This window comes from Pan paniscus, chromosome 1, assembly GCF_029289425.2.
Source record: "Pan paniscus chromosome 1, NHGRI_mPanPan1-v2.0_pri, whole genome shotgun sequence".
Taxonomy (NCBI): domain Eukaryota; kingdom Metazoa; phylum Chordata; class Mammalia; order Primates; family Hominidae; genus Pan; species Pan paniscus.
In genome coordinates, this window is record NC_073249.2 from 152,797,334 (window position 1) to 152,812,435 (window position 15,102).

The window sequence follows — 15,102 nt, forward strand, 5'->3', positions numbered from 1 at the left end:
ATTTTTATCAGGAGCTTAAGAATTTAGCCTATGCTTTCTACTATGTTTTTCTCACTTTCAATGCCTTTTTTCTTGTTTTCACATCTACGTAGGGAAATAATCAGTAAATTATGAAATATTTTGAAAAAGACATAATTTAAATATTTACTAATAATAACTTTGTGCCTATGTTTAATATTATGCCATGGATATAGCTGCCATTCAATACATAGTTGTTGAATAAACTAAACAAATTTATCATCCTTTTTTGTTATTTGTGACTTGATAATACAACAGATTGAAGAATACAATCAAACTGGTGCGGAAATATCAAGATAAGTAAACCACAACCTCAGTCCTCAGAGAGAGTAATTTTTACTAGGGGTGAGCAATGGACATAACTATGATATAAAGTAGAATGCAACAAATGCTTTGAAGGCTATAAACAATGGTATTAATTATTTAAGGGAGAGTTATACTCTGTTTAAAATGAGATCTTTAGATAAAGATATAGAATTATTTTTAATCATTACTAATAATATGTTAGCTACTAGATAATGTAATCCACGTACTAGAAAAATAGGGTTGTGAATAGAATTGTATCAAAATGTAAACAAAAATTAATCAAATACATTTTTGGAGAGATTTTCAAATAAAATAAAAAACTATATATTCTGAAATTTCCCCATGTCCTTTATTTTACTTATTCCACCTAGTATCAATTACTACAATACACAAACTAGCATTGTTTTTTCCTCAATTTGAAACTATAACCTGCTCTAAAATCTCATGGAAGTTTGCAACATCTCTTTTTCACTGGGTTCTACAAAGGCTACTACCAAGTGTCCACTGTAGTGTAGCTAAGAGTAGGCATCATTAATTATTAATTTACACATTGGTGCCTCCAATCTTAGTAAAGATAGACCTTAGACTATTAGACCATTCTTGAACTGAGGGAACATAAGCTTTCTATTATATTTTTTGTCATGTGTTCTTAAACTGGACACTTACAGAATAATATAATATTCAGGTGCCCTCATTTCTTGGCTACTTTATGTGTAGAAGAGAAATGTCACATTTCTTCTATTTATACTATATGTTTCCTGTGTTTATTTATCCAGGCTATTCTTTTTGGATTCTCTCCTACGCATCAAGGGTATTATCACTTCTAGTTCACTCTCTTAAGATAAAGTAAGATTGATATCAAATGCAGGATAGTAGCAATTATTCAAACCGCAGTTAAACCTGCCAGTCACTTAAAGGGGTTATCTTTTTTAAGTAACTTTTTAGAGTTACTTTTTAGTAACTATTTCTGGTAAAACTTCATTTTAAACCATTTGAACCACGCTCCTTTCTCCATGGTTTTTCTTGTTAGCCAGTACTTATTATTGAAAGCAGAGTCCAAGTGCTACTCTATAGTTTACCCACTTTGAGGACAACCCTATTTACTTGCCATACATGGATTGCTGTACACGTTAACCTCCCGCTAAGGTGAAGGCTTTGCATACTATGTTAATGAGCGGCTGTGCTGCCAAAGACTAGAGCTAAGGATTTTCATTCAAACAAATAAAGGCGACTCTTTTTGTTTGTGTTTTAGTATAATCTCTTTGAGTATTATCTGGAAAAGGTAAGATCTGGATTAGCACTCTGTATCATTCAGAATGTGAAAACAAAATTACAATTTTTTAGAGCTCTAACTAGGCTAAGTTGGGAAACTCAAACTAGGAAGGGTTGAAAATGCACCTTGAATTTGAAAGACAGCAGAGTTCAGTGTAAAGTGTTTATTCTTGATCTAGAAAGAAGATAGAGGCAATTGTTACCACTGCTACCGCTCCTTAATTTTTAAAGATAAATCATTATCTCTCTTGGGAAAATACATATCTAGTACCATAATCCATCTGACTTTTATAACCAGGTACTTATTCAATTTGTCAATTGTGGAGAGTTCTATAGCTCCTCAGATAATCTATTCCAATTTTCAATAATGCTCTGAGAAATTCTTATTATGATTAGATGAGATTTATTAATATACTATGTCTCCCCCACTTCTATCCCTATTATAGATTATCTTTTCTTAGCTTCTTCACTCTGAATTACCTAAGGATGGCTCTTTAATTGCTGTTTTGTTTTTTTGTGTGTGTGATATAGAATCAACAGAACAGGTAGATAGATGTATCTGACTAAAGATAAAATTATTCTTACCAGATGTTTATGTTTATGCTTTTTGTGTGTGTGACAAATTCAGAAATTGATAAGTTGATAGAAACACCAAAAAATTCAGAGAATCTAAGACACCAAAAAATTCAGAGAATCTAAATTCAGAGAATCGTGATAAACAGTTTATAAAGAGATGCAAGAGTTGTGAAGGGTTGCTGAGTGAGAAGCTTTGGAGTAACAAAAAGATGTAAAAGAATTCAGGAAGAAAAGAAGAGAATGTTGAATGTGTTATTGGGGCAAAGTCCTGTAGAAAATACAAGCTATACGTTTCTTTTAAAATTATTTCTCGTTGTTGGACTGTCTCCAAAGAATGGAGCTTTGTTTTACATCATATTGAACTGAAGTTTCTAAATCTCCACTCATTCCTTCTGCTATTTCTCTTTGGCTATATTCATTCAGCATTTAATGAATAATTATTGAGTATTTATTGAGTGTCAGAGAACATTCTCAGCATTGAGTAAAAAAGAAAAGAAAAGTCCTTGCCCTTGTGGATTAGATTCTAGGGAAAAAACAAAACAAAACAAAACAAATCTTAACCTACGTTAGCAAAATTGTGATAAATGTTATAAATAAAACAAGTAGGATGTTGAGATAGAGAATAATAGGAGGAGGATTATTTCTCATAAGATTGTTATGGATGGTTTTTCTGAGGAGACAATATTTAAAGTTAAGTCCTGAAGGAAAAGGAGCTAGCCATGCACATTTTGGGAAGGAGAGTGTTCCAGGCAGAAGAAAGATCTTACACAAGGACCTGAGGCATGCAATAGCTTATTTTGTTTGGGGTTTGTTCAAGAGTCTGCATTAGATCTAGTATAGCAGGACTGTAATAAACCAAGTCAACAGTAGCATGAGATGAGTTTGGCTGTGTGGTGAGGAGCCATATTTTGATGATGTTCTATACCTCGTAGAAAGGACTTAGCATCTTGAACAGTAGGAGGATTTAAAGCTAAAAGAGAAACATGATTGGATTTACATTTTGACAAATGCAAATGTATATTATAAAAGCCATGGTGAAGGCAGAGTCCAATAAGAGGCATTTGTGATTGACCAGAAATAGACGATTATAGCTGTAGAATAGAGAAGTAGCTGAAAATTTAGAGAAGGAAGCATATTTAAAATATATTTTCGAAGTAGCCTTGCCAAGATTTGCTGATAGCTTAGGCATAAGGTTTCAGAAGAAGGGTTAAATAACAAATTCTAAGTATTTCTGAGTTGATCAAAAATTATTTTTTTCTGCATTATTTTTCAAAATGAAGAAGATGGATAGTGGAGGAAATAGGGACCCTGAATCTCCCTTTATCTTTTCTCTATACTGGATTTATCTATAGCCTATTTATATAGGGCTTACGTTCACAATAATTCAGTAGGTAAGCTGCTTACTATTCATGTTCCAGGTTATCCAAAATCATCTGAAAATATGTTTTCCTGATCTGACATAGTTCTTCAGAAGCGAATATGGTAAAACTATTGCTTCTCTCTTTCTCAACGAAATGCTTAATACAGCTTAGGGTCACATCATATAACGAATTCCTAACTAATTTACTTTTAACTAAAATGTATTTTATAAATATAATATGTCTTATCATGCATGTTTTAAAATCACCACCAAGTATCCCAGTGATTAAGCGTATGTTGCCCAACTGCAATATTTATTTCTATGTTACTTCATTTGCTTAATTTACTTCCAGGCTGTTGACACTATCTTAGATTTTTGTTTGGTATTAATTGATTTTGTTTTTTTTACTATCTCATTGGAAAAGGTAGCAAGCATTTCTTTTATATTTTACTTCTCATTTATATAAACGTTGACCAGAATGGAGCTGAAAACAGAACCATGTATCATGACATTAGATACCTCCCTTCAGCTTGGCATCATTTTATTAATCTTCAGTCTTTCATGGTCACTCAACATTTCTGATCTCTATCTAAAAGTAATGAAAGATTTTATCAAACAGACTGCTGAATACAGGTTTACCATGCGAAGGATATTTGAACCTGAATTAATTTTGACCTTGTTAAAAATGAAATTGTATTTGATGTAATTAGTTTATTGTCAACTTATTCCTTGATTATTATTCCTTTACTAAGTGCTACCAAATATCCTTAAATTATTTTCTGCAATTATTGAGGACCAGTGTTAAGTCTAAAGTAGGGTAGTTAATCAAATATACTTTCTGTTATTGCAAGTAAGATCGTTATTAGATCATTCCCAGTCTTCTGATAACTTTTCCTTCTCTATGAGCTCAAAGATCTATCAGTAAGTGCACACATTCTCTTTCCCTTCTTGCATTACATATAACAGAAAAGCCCATTTCTTTACTTTTGCAGCTTGTGTAAGCCTCAGTTCCTTTAGAGCTTTAAACTTTTTGATCATCTTTCTGTAGATTTGTTCCCCTGTCATATATGTACCCTTTGTCATGAATTCTTCTTTTCTAAAAACATGGAAGGAAATATTTTTATAAAATGTGGCAAGCAATGACAGCCAGATACATGAAAAAGGATAATTAGTAGAAACGAAGAAAATATATTTCTAAAAGGAGCTAACTAGCTGTCTACTTAATTTCTGACCCTTTACATTTCATGAGTTTATAAATTAACTGTATTTGTGATAGAGTTTGGATATCTCAAATTTGACAGATTTTTGGGGGGGGGGGTTCTTGTTTTTTTCAGGGGAATCTAAAGGTGTAAGTACTAGTGGAAGCAGGATCACTGAACATACTCATTATTTTATCATGGGTAGGATAAAAGTGAGATATATAGAAGAAAGAAATGACACATTTCTATGGTTCAAATGCAATTTGAGGTGATTTTCAACATGTGATGAATTGCATCGTTAGGTGGCAGAAACAGAGAGAAGTTTCCAAATAGAGCAAAATTCTTAGAAGTAGGAAAATACGAGAGTGATCATGTAACTTGAAGAGGACTTGCAGAAGAATTTGAGGTTGAAAAAGTATTTAGAGTTGTTGTTACAGACTGGAATTGCAAAATAGTGCCACACATTGTATTTTGTCATACTTCTCTAATAGAAAAACCAGGGCCTAAATGAAAATAGAAGCAGCATTACTTAAAATTGTGTCATATTTTGACAATATGTTTTGGTATTGTGACTTCTTAAATTTTAATTATCCTTGGCAACATTGAAAAATTTTTAAATGTAAAGAGAATGTATGAGCTTAAAAGTACTTATTTGTGTTTCTAGCAAAATGAGGTGATTTTATCACATAAAGAGTGAATAGAAATTGTCTTGTGTAAGAGTTGAGTGAAGAATTTTTAAATGAAAAATAAAAACAGGTTTATTCCAGGAACAGATGATACTTAACACCTATAATGAGCATTAAAAAGCCCTTACCCTATGAGTCACTGCTTGGAGACAAATTGTTTTTGATAAGTAAATTAGAGAATATTACATATAAAATTTGAATAATAGAAACTAAGAAAATTGTAAATACAGGGGACCAAGGCACATATCCAAGTGTCTTTTCTAAATTATCAAATAAAGGAGGTTTGAACAAGTGAATGGGTCGAAGTAATGGGGGAAATGTGAGGATGAATTCTCTATTTCAAAATTCTGTCAGCTGTGACATATCAGAGTTTACCTGACTTTCTTCTTCTTAAATGAATGTGGTGCCATTCACTGAAACTAGGACTAAGAACAAATATATTTGGAGGAAAAAAATATTGTTTTGATTCTCTTGAGTATGAGATGTCCATGTGAAAGAGCTCAGTTTATGGTTGTTTTGATTATTAAATGAGTTAATATCCATAAAGAACTTCACAATAGCAAATGATAAGCACTATGTAAATGTTCCAGAAACAAATACACAAAACCAAAGATCTCAGAAAGATCTATGGAAACTAAATATTTGTGAGTCTTCAGAAGTCATATCAGTGTTTCTTACCAAAGAAAGTATCATATCCCGAGAAAGTTTTTTAATATGTAAACACGTACCCTCATCTAAGCTTCTGAACTTTTTCTCTGATGGACTATTGGTTGCCTACAAATATCTACTCTTTCCTTCTGTCATGGTAACAGGCCCAAATTTCATTCCAGGCAGCAAAACACCTAGCAAAATACATTATTCTTTACCCTCCCCTTCATAGCCGGATGTGGGGCCAATGAGATATTAAACAGAAGTTATTTGAAGAACCTCTGGAAAAGCTCCTGAAGATACAGGGCCTGTGTCCTTTTGTCATTTCCCTTTTCCTCTAACTTCTGACTGAAATGGTGTTTGGAGCTCTAGTAGCTATTTTCACTCATGTGAAAAGTTTGAGGATAGTACCCATGCAGATACAGTAAGAGATGATAAAGGAATTTTGAAAGAGCCTATGTCCCTGATAACCTGATGAAAGCTCCATAACAGTCCTGGATGAACTGTGAAGAGGAAAACAGGTAACACTGTCACTAAAACATCCCAACCAGTTCACAGATATTATACAGTTTACATTTGACAATGCCTCTGTTCCCCATGAAGCTACTTGCTACTCTTCCCACACATAGCTGATCCATTTGTCCTTTTTCTTTTTTTTTTTTTTTTTTTTTTTTCTGAGACAGAGTCTCGCTCTGTTGCCCAGGCTGGAGTGCCTGGCACAATCTTGGCTCACTGCAACGTCCGCCTGCTGGGTTCAAGTAATCCTCCTGCCTTGGCCTCCCGAGTAGCTGGGATTACAGGCATGACCACCACACCTGGCTAATTTTTGTATTTTTAGTAGAGACAGGGTTTCGCCATGTTGGCCAGGCTGGGCTCGAACTCCTAACCTCAGGTGATCCACCTGCCTCGGCCTCCCAAAGTGCTAGGGTTACAGGTGTGAGCCCCTGTGCCTGGCCCATTTGTAGTTTTAAAATGTGTGATAATTCTGGTCCCGTTTCTCCCTTCCTTTCTTCCTGTTATTGTCCCTCCTTTTCCTCCCCCATGTTACTGCCTTTTAGTGCTCTGTGAAATAATTTTGTACCTCCTTTTATTACTCTGAATCTTCCTTCAGGCTTTCTGGGGAACACTATCTTGCTTCTCTTTGTTTATTCCTTATTTTCCCTCTTCCCTTGTTCCTTTTGTCACAGCACTTTCCTGGCAGGTCTCTCTTTCCCTCAATCTCTCTTACAGCATTGGCCAAGGTACAATATTAGTAGAAAGACAGATTGTTAAAATTATACACAATGGAGCTTTTTAAATTTTTTTCTTAACCCTGCCTACCTCACAGGTTTTTGTTTTTGTGTTTTAAATGAAAATCAATCATGATAATGTATAATTCATGTGAAAACCCTTGAAGAACTCTAAAACACATGAGATATTATCATTGTCATTGCTTTTATTTTATTTTCACAGAATATATGTTATCCTGTTGATTTAAAAAATTCCAGTGAACACAGAAAACATGTGTCATCTATTTTATGTGAATTAAAACCAAAAGATCTAGGCATGAAATCAAAAACATCAAGACATCTCATTCAAAAAGGTTAGTTATATGAATTTTTAATTATATTTAATAAATATATTTTGATGAAGAGTAAATAATATAATTAGAAATTGGGCATGTTGATTTGCAAGTATAAATCCAAAAGTCTATGAAATATATGTTGAGACTTCTAGATAAAATATCCATATCTTGGAGCAAATGAAGCCAGACACAAAAGAGTACATGTAATCCGTGTATAAAAAGCTAAAAAATGATAATTATCTTCATAGGGGAGTAGTGACTGGAAGAAATTACAGACAGGCATCTAGGATTTTGATAATATTATTTATTGATCTGTGTGTTGGTTACATGCTTTGGAAGAATTCATCCACCTATACACTTGTGATTTGTGCACTTTTCTCTATGTATTCTCTATTCCCATTAAAAATATTACAGCAATGTTAAAAAATATCTTATTCAACATTTTCTAAATATACATATTCAGAAGGTTACTTTATGGATATCAATAACCTCATTTGGGGTAGAAGTTGGGAATTAGGAGAAATTATTTTAGGAAGAATCATTGAACTGATAGCTTTGTTACTGTATGGCTATGTCAGCATTGTACCTCCTTCAGGAAATCTGTCAAGTATCAGAATAATTATTACAAATTAGTTAAATTTTATAAATTATTAAATTTCTTTCAGACTTTGGACATAATCATTTTTGTTGAATAAAAATGCCTATTGTCTTATTGCTGATAAAATTTTAGTTTTAAATGTGATCTTGATTTTGTTTTACAACATTTATTCTGATAAAATTTGTCATGATTAGATAAACTTTTCTTTATCTTTCACAGAAGAATCATAAAATCACTTTTGTAAAATCATTTGAAGGTCTTATTTTTCTCAAGGGCTTCTCCTAATTCTTAAACATTCAAATCTTTCTGTTTTAATCCCATGATGCTGTCTTTATCCCATTTGATTTTCTCTTCTTTGCATATGAATTGGTCAAACTCTGTTAGATCCTCATTGCCAGTGGCTATATTTCATCAGTTCTCCATTTTACACATGTACTAATTTAATAAAACTAGTTTTTTTTTAAAAAAAGAATGGACTGTTCAACTGTGTTGAAGGCCAGCTGAAAAGCCTTTGTGTGTGTGGTCTTTTTATTTTGTTTGTTTGTTTGTTTGTTTGTTTTAAGACAGTCTCACTCTGTCACCTAAGTTTGAGTGCAGTGGAGTGATTATGGCTCAGTGCACCCTCGACCCCCCGGCATCAAGCGATCCTCCACCTCAGCCTCCTAAGTAGCTGGGACTACAGGCATAAGCCACCATGCACAGGTATCTTTTGGATTTTTTGTAGAGATGGAGTTTCACCATGTTGCCCAAGCTGGTCTTGAACTCCTGAGCTCAGGCAATCGCCTGCCTCGGCCTCCCAAAGTGCTGGGATTATAAGCGTGAGCCACCTCGCCTGGCCAAAAGTCTTGGAATATGAAAACTAAATAGTATTTATTGAATCTGGAACATAGATATCAACGGTGACCTTGACAAAAGCAAATTCAGCGAAGGAGCAGAGATAGGAACCATGTTGGAGAAGGTTAAGAGTGAATGGAAGTAAAGGAGTAAAAACATTGACAATATTTAACACTTTTGAGGTATTTTAAACTTTACAATTTTTATGCTCTCAATAATCTCAAGGCATTGAAAGAAAGAAATCAACCTTCTGAGTATCAAAAATTCTAAATTATGAGCCAAAAGCATTTTTAGTGTTATCAATATTTTGTTATATTTATACTTTGAAAATTTATTATATATGTATGAATTATAAAAGAACATTATGGTCAGAATATTCGAATAATCAAAACTTCATACCCAAAGTTAATTTTGGATATAATAACTTCTAGATATTACTCCTGCCTTCTAAGGTAAAGGGAATTTGAGTGAATGACTGTGGATTAAATTTTTTTTCAAAATGGTACAGTCTGCTAATAGGTACCTACTTCCAACTAGGCTAGAGATCTCTTCATAATCAGAGCATAAATGTGAGCATAAATTGCCCCACAATATGGATCATCTCTCAGTAGACCTATTTCCTAGATACTATTACTCCTGAGCACTGATTATTTTTTCTTCTTTGTTCACAAGCCCAAATATGAAGAAATTTAAGAACATGATAAAAACATTAATCTCTCAATTTAAAAAAATATATATATGAGCACAAAAGCATTTTATTTATAATTTTAGGAGGTTCATGGGATCACCAAAGCCCATCTATGGTCCTTAAATTAGTTGATACGAACAAGAATCACATAATTTAGCTAATATGCGAGATTTTATACTACCTCTAAAATCTCCAAGAGAAGCTCACCTCAGTAAGTAATGGTTTTGGTATTATCAATTACATATCTTGCACACTTTTGTATCTTCATTCCTTGAGCTATTCCTAAACATTAGACAGTATATAAGACTTACTTGAGATATATGCCATGCTTAATGTTTCTTACAGAGTATAGATTAATTTGAGTGCTATTCATATCACCTATTACCATAATTCCAACTTTTAGATACCATTCTTAAATACTGATATTTGTGTGGCTAAATATAATGGTGATAATCAAACTACCCTTAAGAGTAATATATGATTTGTTAATTTTTAACTGAAAATAACGTTATTCTATGTATTTTCTAATCCTTATATTGTTAATATAAGATCAGCCTGAATAGTTAATATATTGTTGAGTATTACAAATCCCATATGGGACCATATTATTCCATTTTCTCACCTAGACTTTCAAAGTTGGCAAAACTTTTTAAATATTTATTAGATAAATACACTAATGAAAGGGACCCATGCTATTTGTACTATAACTACATGTCCCAGTTTGGCCCCAGAGAGTCTGAGTTAGTGCCTGTTGTCCTGGTGTATAACAGTGCCTTTCAGTCTTGAACATGCTCCAGTCTAAATGATATTTTATTATTATACAAAACATATGTGCCTTACTTTTTCTTCTTCATAAGTCAGTTTAACATGATTGGCTTATCAAATTAGAATGACACAAATCAAAGATCTTATCTCAGTATGAAACTGTACTAATAATATCAAGGATACAATCAAGAGACTCAAATGAAACAAGGAGGCATCTGGGACATCAAGGGTAGCTTTCTAGGTCCTCTCTTTCCTTGGAGAACATGCACTTCTGACTTGGAAAAATAAAGTCTCTAGTGAGGATTATGAGTTTACTTCCAACGGAGGCAAGTGTTTGCATTACAAAATATTTTCATTTTATTTTCCAGAGGGTTGTGTAGTTTATTGACATTTTCCAGGGAACACACCTTACAGACTCTGTGTTTATTTAACAGAAGCAATCCTAGCAGGGCACAGTGGCTCATGCCTGTAATCTCAGAGTTTTGGGAAGCCAAGGTAGGAGGAACACTTGAGGTTTGCAGTTTGCAGTGAGCTATGATCATGCTATTGCACTTTAGCCTGAGTGGCACAGCGAGACCCTGTCTCTAAAAGATTATATAACTATATATAACTACATAGATAGATGATAGACAATAGATAGTTATATATACATACAAGCAATTTACCTAACAACCTATATATATAACTATAAAATTTGTATAGTTTTATATATCTATATATTATGTGTGTGTGTGTGTGTGTGTGTGTGTATAGCAAAGACAAGGAATCAATTATATATATATATTGATAGATATAAACAATCTTTAGCCACGGACCACCCTGCTAAAGGCATGCAATAGGTAAGGTGTCTTTCTCCTGAAAAATATAATTTCTCTATTTTTTCTGGAGTTCCAGTTGACATGGAGATTAGATTACATCACAGTCTTCTTTTCTTCCTACATGCCCTCATTTTATAAACAAAATGAGTGGATTATTGGACAAATACTTTAACTCCTTCCTCCTGCCCCTTCAACAGATTTTGAAATTGAGAGGTATTTTATTATGCTTAGATTTCTTTTTACTAAATCATAAGTTATTACTGAACATGCACACACACACATATATACACACAATTATATATATACATATATATATCATTTTAAGTTCAGGGGTACATATGCAGGTTTATTACATGGGTAAATTATATGTCACAGGGGTTTGGTGTACAGATTATTTCCTTACTCAGGTAGTAAGCATAGTGCCCAATACATATTTTTTTGATCCTCTCCCTCTTGCCTCCCTCCACTCTCCAGTAGGGCCCAGTGTCTGTTGCTCCCTTCTTTGTATCCATATGTACTTGATGTTTAGCTCCCACCTATAAGTGAGATCCTGTGGTATTTGATTTTCTGTTCCTGTGTTAGTTCACTTAGAATAATGGCCTCCAGCTCCATCCATCTTGCTGCAAAGAACATTATCTCATTATTTTGGGGGCTGCATAGTATTCCATCTTGTGTATGTACCATGTTTTTTTATACAGTCTACCATTGATGGTCATCTAGGTTGATTACATGTCTTTGCTATTGAGAATAGTGCTGCAATGAACATGTGTGCATGTGCCTTTATGATAGAACAATTTATATTCCTTTGGGTATATGTCCAATGTCCAATAATGGAATTGCTAGGCCAAATAGTAATTCTGAAGTTTTATTTCAGAAGTCACCAAACTGCTTCCCATAGTGGGTGAACTAATTTACATTCCCATCAGCGGTGTATAAACCTTTTCTTTTCTCCACAACCTTGTCAGTATCTGTCGTTTTTTGACTTTTTATAATAACCATTCTGACTAATGCGAGATGGCATTTCATTGTGGTTTTGATTTGCATTTCTTTAATGATTAGTGATACTACATAAATATTTTTATCAGCCCTAGGCATTCAAAATTCAACTAGGGCATATGAAATCCTACTGTCATGGAGCTTGCATATTATTGTAAGGATGATATTACAATATTCAGTGGAAATTTTGGAAGATTATGAAGTTCAAAGTCTCCATGCACCTACTTGTAACTTGTGACTAAGGATAGATATTATGTTGTCTCATTTATATTATCAAATAAATGGTAATTTACTTGTATGTGACATTTTAGCTGCTGATTGATTTTGCTATAAATATTATCCAAAATTCTTGTTTTATTAATTAGCTAGTTTGTAATAATAGGTGCTTTTATCTTCTTTAACTTAAATTAAAGCTATTATTTCTCCTAGCTTCATTTTATAATGCTTATCCAAATTTTTTAATTTTTCTCTACAAAAATGATATAACACTGTAGGTCAGACATTTTTAAATAATGCTATACTTCATGAATACCTATTTCATCGGCTGCTGTAAGAAGCATTTTCAGTATTAGAAATTAACATACAAATTTCTTGATTTATACTGAAAAGATGTGGCATACAAGACTGAAATTGAAACCTTAAAAGTGTGTGTTCTGTTAGTGATTTTTAACCCTTTATAGTAAGTATAGCTGCAGAATGGGCCAATCTATAGCCATTTCAAGGACCATTTATATTTCAGATACAGTTATAAAGAAGTAAATTCAAATACTTTCCAGAAAGTGCCAGCTGCTACATAAAAGATATTTCTGAGAACAAAACTGCTACTTCCTATTCAGCCAAAAAGGTCAAAAGTTTAATTATTTGAGGGTCATTGTATCAACCTGCCTGTGATCAGATTTATGCAGTCTTTAGTTATTTTACCTTCATTATATACTTTGTCTTGCTCCAAATCCACTTATATCTGAAATGAAGACTCTAAAGGTGATTTTATGGTTTCCATTGAAACACATTACATTTTCTGCCTCCAACATTTTTCTTCCAAATTCATCCAATTTATCACCTTTCTGATCTCAATCCACTTGTGCTTTATGCAATTTTAACAGTGCTTTTTTTTTTTTTTACCATTCTCCTAAATTGTTTGCTGGAATGACTGAATTTTAGTCTAGGATATAAAATAATATCAACTAAATTACTCCAGACGAGCAATTAAAGCATACTCATGCATATAAGACTAGAAATATTTGCCACCAGATGTTAAATTAAAAGCAAACATGCAAACAAACCAAAAATGTATTTTGTTTTTGTATCTATGTAATATTTCAAATTGCTTTTAAAATATTTTAAATACTTTTACTACTGAGAACAGAGAGGAAGAAGGTGAAATTTAAATCAGATATGTTTGAATTTATTTTGTAATTATAAGCACCAGTGCCATATATTCCTTGTGCTCCCCTGCATTGCCCAGCTTCCCATGTAAAAATTATGTGATCAGTCTCTCCACTTGACTGTGAGCAAAAGTAAAAGTGATCACTTCAGAGTAAAAGAAATTAAGAGAATTGTTCTATTTCCCTGCTATGCAGATCTTAGAGGCCATATGTTCCATTAATATAGCTGAAAGGTCCTCCTGACCCACATTGGTTCTTAGATGAGAAATAAAGAAATCTTCACTGTACTAAACTGTTGAGATTACAGGGTTTATCTGTGAGGGAAATTAGGATTAATTATGCTATTAAATACAGAAATTAGTATCATAACATAAAACCTAAAATATGGCCTTATCTTTGTGATTAGTTATAGGAGATGAAAAAATTGATATCAGGGGCTGAAATGATGGCAGTCCAAGTTGTTTAGTAGCAAAGAATTTCCCCGTGATAACTTGGAAGGCAAACTATGTGCCTACTAATTTATGTCTCTAAGGCAAGAAGCTGGAAGACGGAATATTGATTCTGTGTGTTGGTTGTACTTGACTATGTTTGGCAAGTTACCTTATAGTAAAAAGAGAGCTCAGAAAAGTAGCTGGTTTTCAAGACAAAATAAAAGAAAAAGAAGAGCTCCAAAATTAGGGCCTTGCACATATGGAAAGCTGTCTGCCTCTAAATAACAAATAGTAAAACAATAAATTTAACAAGTCTTTTAGACAAGGGCGCAAACTTCTTAAGTGAAAATTATGACTCACAGCACAGTTTAGATTAAGCGTATGGGCTTCCTGTATATTATTCCAGATTTATAGTAACTTCCATTAAATTGCTAGAGAGTGAATTGTGGGAAGAAATTAAGAAAAAAAAGCAGATATGAAAACTACATATGACTCCAAAAGAATTTTGACTGTGATCAACCACATATGGAACTCACAGAAGAAAATAGATCAGATATCTATAATTTTAACAGAGAGGGATTACCAGAGAATTTTAGCCTAAAATACCTTTGAGCATTCAAGACTTAAATATACACTTGATTTCTTCATCTTCAGCACTAAAAAGTGCACTGAAAAAGCTTTTGTAGCCTCTGAGGTAGGCAATTCCGTAATTCTCCACACATTCAGAAGGCAAGAGAACTAACTCCACACGGAAAGCAGAATCAGGGACTAATTCAGGAACCACCTGTACCTTAAGGTAGGAGAAGTTCACAGAGTGTGTACTTCCACTTGTGGTTAGTCTTTCCCTCTTCCACTTTTGTATATTTAACATGTATAAGAATGGGTGGGGCAGAAGGCAGATGATTTGTCTTTTAATTCATAAGTCTCTGGATTAAAAACTTATCCAGACCTGATTGAG

General features: G+C 33.2%; 1 protein-coding gene across 1 annotated transcript in view; it reads left to right on the plus strand.

Annotated features, from left to right (window-relative positions):
- LRRIQ3 (leucine rich repeats and IQ motif containing 3) overlaps positions 1-15,102 on the plus strand; it is a 172,502-nt gene that overhangs the window by 116,275 nt on the left and 41,125 nt on the right. Inside the window, exon 6 of the mRNA XM_003830588.5 lies at positions 7,518-7,647. Within this exon, the coding sequence (XP_003830636.1) occupies positions 7,518-7,647 (130 nt within the window). The remainder of the gene's footprint in view (positions 1-7,517; positions 7,648-15,102) is intronic.